The sequence below is a fragment of the Copidosoma floridanum genome, unplaced genomic scaffold, assembly GCF_036245765.1.
Source record: "Copidosoma floridanum isolate Cflo_tuat_1 unplaced genomic scaffold, Cflo_Japanese_pri ptg000040l, whole genome shotgun sequence".
Taxonomy (NCBI): Eukaryota; Metazoa; Arthropoda; class Insecta; order Hymenoptera; family Encyrtidae; genus Copidosoma; species Copidosoma floridanum.
The window spans coordinates 2,671,635-2,675,658 of record NW_028321917.1 but is presented as its reverse complement, the minus strand read 5'-3'; the positions used below and the strand labels follow the sequence as shown (position 1 = coordinate 2,675,658).

Genomic DNA, 4,024 nt, shown 5'->3' with positions numbered 1-4,024 from the left:
GGTCAACGGTGTAGATGTGACTAAACTTCTTTTGAAGGGACTATAGGTACCTATCCATTTTTAATCAAGAACCTCCACAGCCAATGAAAAGCTGTGTTGCAGCATGCTTACTCTTCTTGTGGGATTTATAGTGAGGAGCCACCTTAATAGTTACTAACAACGTGTTACCACAACGAATTAGTTTTGTGTAATGGGAACGCAACAGGATTTAATACAAAGATTTGACGAAAAAATAAAATGTGGTAACGACATGGTAGATCAGTTGAAACTCGTGAAGATTGAAGGTGTAGACAAGCTCATTAGAAAAATTTATCAAGAAGTTAGATTTTTAAAAAAGGTACATTAGTATTTATGACGCTATGCATATTGATATTATAGAAATTGATTTCGTTACAAAATTTAACTTGAATACGCTGGGTCTATTCGCCCCAAGCCTCAAGTCTACGTAAATACGTGGATATTATACAGTACAGACAACACCTGGAGTAGTGTGAGGCTGCGTATACATGGAGTCCCGAACTTCCAGGACCAGCTACAAGCCCGTGTGAGTGCGACAAGGAGAGTATAATGTTCTTGCTTCTCACTCGCACTCACATGGGCTTATGGCTGTCCTGGAAGTTCGGGACTCCATGTTATATACGCAGCCTGAGAATAGTATCATGATTATTTACTTGGATATTATAAATTATAAGCCCTACATCCACGTAAACGTGAATGTAGCTCTACTTGTATCTACGTATTTACGTGGATTTGGTGCCAATAGATACAGGAAATTTAATATTACAAATCTACATTCTATATGAATGTACATATTTTTTGTCTTCTCTTAAAAAGGTTCGTTCTGCAGGTAATGCTAAGAAAGAACACCTGCAGAGCACAAATTTGATTCACCTGAATGCCATTGTGGAGCGATTGATGTCAACCAATGAGCCTGTGGGTGTTCTAAAGCCCTTTAATCATCAAAATTCAAGGCTAGAAATAGACATTGTCTGTGATGGTGGTTCTAGCTGGATAAAAGTCATTGCACGTAATGCCAAGGCCCTCACTCTTATCTCTCAGGGTCGTGCTGAATATGGTCAAAAATCAGTGATTGACCAAGCCAATTTTTACTTCACGTGTGCTAAGAATCACCCTCATATGTACAAACCACCTACTATTGTATTTCACTTTGCGTGCGGTATAGAAAAACCATTAGCTAATAAATTAAAAAATTTGGGTGTCATCATTGAAGGGAAAGAAATCGATGCTCAAGGAGATGATAGTGGTGAAATTACTGACAGTAAGAAAATTTATAACAAGCAGTTAATCAATTGGTTAACATCAAGCTTATACTTTTAATCAAATTTATTTTTTTGTATTAGATGAAATGTCATTATCTGAATCTGAGACTACATCTAGAGATTCTATAACAAACAGTAATGTTTGTAATTTGCTAAATTTGAACACCCATATACAAATATCTGACATTAAAATACTTAATTTAGATGTGTCAACATTACTTGGTTATGTAACAAATATGACAAATGGTCGTGTAAATTATAAATACTTGGAAACATTACTTACAAGACAAGCCGAATGCGAACGATGCCGACCTTTAAAATATATTCTAGATAGTTTATTTCAAGACAAGAAACTTTTGGTGTGTCAAACTGCATATGACAACTTTAAAAGTATAGTGAACTTGATTGGTGGTCCCAATGAAAAAAAAAGAACTGACGAGTTAATAAGCAGAGTCACAATCGTAAATGATATCCCTCAAGGAAGAGTCATGCAACTGTGTCTTGGTGGTAAAATAAAGATGCGTTCTAGGCTTATTTTTGCAAGTGGTGAAAATAATAAATGCATCACCGTCTCTGCCAATGAAGGATTTGTGCGTGCTGCTCGAATGCAGGTATTGAATATTAAATGTATTTTTTTAATCCTACTTAATGACTTTTATGATAAAAAATTTACAAAATCCATTGCATTTCAGGGAGTAGAGTGTATGGTGTTTATTCACGAGCCACGCTCTCTGTCTGAATTGAAAGAACTCAATGCTGAGAGGATTGAATCTTGACGTTCTTTTATATATATATAACAGATAATTTAGGATGCACTTTCTCAATAACCAATTAGAACGACGATTTATTGTACAGCTGTACATAAAGGCATTTTTTATACATATAATAACTGGCTAGAGGTGAATGATGAAGTAATACATACCTATGAGCTTATTTTTAATTTTGACAGATTGTTAATTTAAAAAGTATTTATCGAATGTTAAACTATTGTTTATTTCAACACAGGTACTCATCTATTGTTATTTACTCAATATATGTCACCTTTTTTGCTTACTGTAAACTCAGTTGTGCCGTCCGATTCCAGATTTTTCTCAAATTCTAAAATCAAAATGAAATTATCGTGAAACATCAGAGCCGACCGACAATGCATCAAATAAAAAATAAGCAATTACCCGAAATGTAGCTCGAAAATCTTGGGTTACTCTTACGAGCCAATTTTAAGAACTCTTCACACTCGTCCTCACAATTTAACAGCTTGTAACACTTGGCACTATTCAGCAGTGCTTTGATGTTATTGTCGTTGATCTTAAGAGCTCTCTCGCAGTCGGCAAGAGCTTTCTCATACAAGCCCAAAGCCATGTAAGAAAGTGCCCGATTATTCCAAAGTACTGCAGAGTCCTTGCGTTGTTCCAATGCCTTGGTAAAGTACGTTACAGCTTTTTCGTACTTAGCCTCGTGAAACGCCCCATTGCCTATGCGCTTGTATGTGTCAGCTCGCTCATTGCAAATTTTTCTGTTCTCAGCGCGAGCTTGGACGTCCCGCTCGACACATCGTTTGAAAACCTCTAGGTTTAGGTGCCGTTTCAATATGTGAGAGATATCTCGTTAGGATAATTTGTTTGATGAACATTGATAGTAAAAGCAAACTTTTGAGTATGAAAAAAATTTAGTCGAAGTACTTTCGTAATACCTCATGCAATTCGACCAATTAATTAATATCTTAATGGTCGTTTAAATTTTTGTATACAATGTTAACACCACTAAGACTTACCTTGACACATTTTGTTAGGATTTAAATTTTCTGGCAAATATTTATTAATAATCGTTCGACTGGTTTTAACCTTCGAAACATCAGTATCAGACAATTCAAATGTAACATTTTCTTTTAAAATTTCATCAGCTAAAACAATTCCGTGTTTTTGATCATCTAAGTTGGGTGAGGTAAGTTGTTTAACAATTTTTTCTTGAATCCAATCCATATCGTCAAGTATAAAATAAAAATCAAAAAGTCAATTTAAGTACAATTATTTTATCAATGTCAACTTACCGACTCGTGTCACACGATGCATAAAATTATGAAACTCTTCATTATTAACGTTTATATCCTGTTTCATAATTAAACTTTTTTTGGCTATGTCTTTTGAATCAAATAATAAATTTTTATTCATTTTTTAGTTAAAAAACTGAAAATGCTGAAACACGCCAGATTACTGTTAATTCCAAGAGTGCTACCCTTTATCTGGTTGTTATCATCACCATGGAGATATGCAGTTTGCATACGTATATCCCACACACTCATACACATACGTATACAAACGCCAATAGCACGACTAACACTCTGTTTATGCATATTATACTCCATTTTTTATCTCGTTCATCAATTCTACTTAATTTGCGACTTAACGATTTTTCAATTTTTTTTTTTTTTTTTTTTTTTTTATAAAAATAAATACCTACTTATGTGAGGAGCGGCGTTGGCTCAGTGGTAAGTGTGCTTGTTACTGATACAACGCAGTTCTAGGGGTCGTGGGTTCGATTCCCGGTGAATGCAGATTTTTTTCAAAAACTGTTTTCATCGGGAAAAGTTCCTATGTAATCCCGGCTGTTTCGGGGCGGGTTTTTCCGTGGAATTTTCCTTCAGAGTAATTCCAGGGTTTTTTCCTTGCCCCACAGGTTTTCGGGCCTGGGTGAATGCGAAACAGTGTTAGGGCTATAGGTAGGGATTAGCGGACCCGATGCCAGGC

General features: G+C 35.4%; 2 protein-coding genes across 3 annotated transcripts; one reads left to right on the top strand and one right to left on the bottom strand.

The window, feature by feature from the left end:
* On the top strand, positions 1-3,045 carry LOC106638841 (UPF0415 protein C7orf25 homolog). Of its 2 annotated transcripts, none has more exons than XM_014352212.2 (4): positions 1-337; positions 835-1,279; positions 1,362-1,891; positions 1,973-3,045. In XM_014352212.2, exons 1-4 carry the CDS (start codon positions 191-193, stop codon positions 2,054-2,056), a joined length of 1,206 nt encoding a protein of 401 aa, XP_014207698.2. In that variant the 5' UTR covers positions 1-190; the 3' UTR covers positions 2,057-3,045. The 2 variants fall into 2 exon arrangements, with proteins under 2 accessions (XP_014207698.2, XP_014207699.2); XM_014352213.2 differs by having other exon boundaries at positions 278-337; positions 848-1,279.
* On the bottom strand, positions 2,308-3,399 carry LOC106638834 (tetratricopeptide repeat protein 12). The gene is made up of 4 exons (XM_014352198.2): positions 3,328-3,399; positions 3,052-3,243; positions 2,453-2,845; positions 2,308-2,378 (listed from the first exon to the last, which is right to left on the bottom strand). Exons 1-4 carry the CDS (start codon positions 3,392-3,394, stop codon positions 2,308-2,310), a joined length of 723 nt encoding a protein of 240 aa, XP_014207684.2. The 5' UTR covers positions 3,395-3,399.
* Positions 3,400-4,024: the final 625 nt, after the last annotated feature.

What these genes read in the sequence shown, in the direction of transcription:
- LOC106638841 (XM_014352212.2), top strand. Translation starts at nt 191, where the DNA reads ATGGGAACGCAACAGGATTTAATACAAAGATTTGACGAAAAAATAAAA. An exon ending in AAGTTAGATTTTTAAAAAAG is followed by an intron (nt 338 to 834) that starts GTACATTAGTAT and finishes TCTCTTAAAAAG; the next exon opens with GTTCGTTCTGCAGGTAATGC. An exon ending in TAGTGGTGAAATTACTGACA is followed by an intron (nt 1,280 to 1,361) that starts GTAAGAAAATTT and finishes TTTTTGTATTAG; the next exon opens with ATGAAATGTCATTATCTGAA.
- LOC106638834 (XM_014352198.2), bottom strand. Translation starts at nt 3,394, where the DNA reads ATGAAACAGGATATAAACGTTAATAATGAAGAGTTTCATAATTTTATG. An exon ending in GCATCGTGTGACACGAGTCG is followed by an intron (nt 3,244 to 3,327) that starts GTAAGTTGACAT and finishes ATTGGATTCAAG; the next exon opens with AAAAAATTGTTAAACAACTT. An exon ending in ATTTTCGAGCTACATTTCGG is followed by an intron (nt 2,379 to 2,452) that starts GTAATTGCTTAT and finishes TTTTGATTTTAG; the next exon opens with AATTTGAGAAAAATCTGGAA.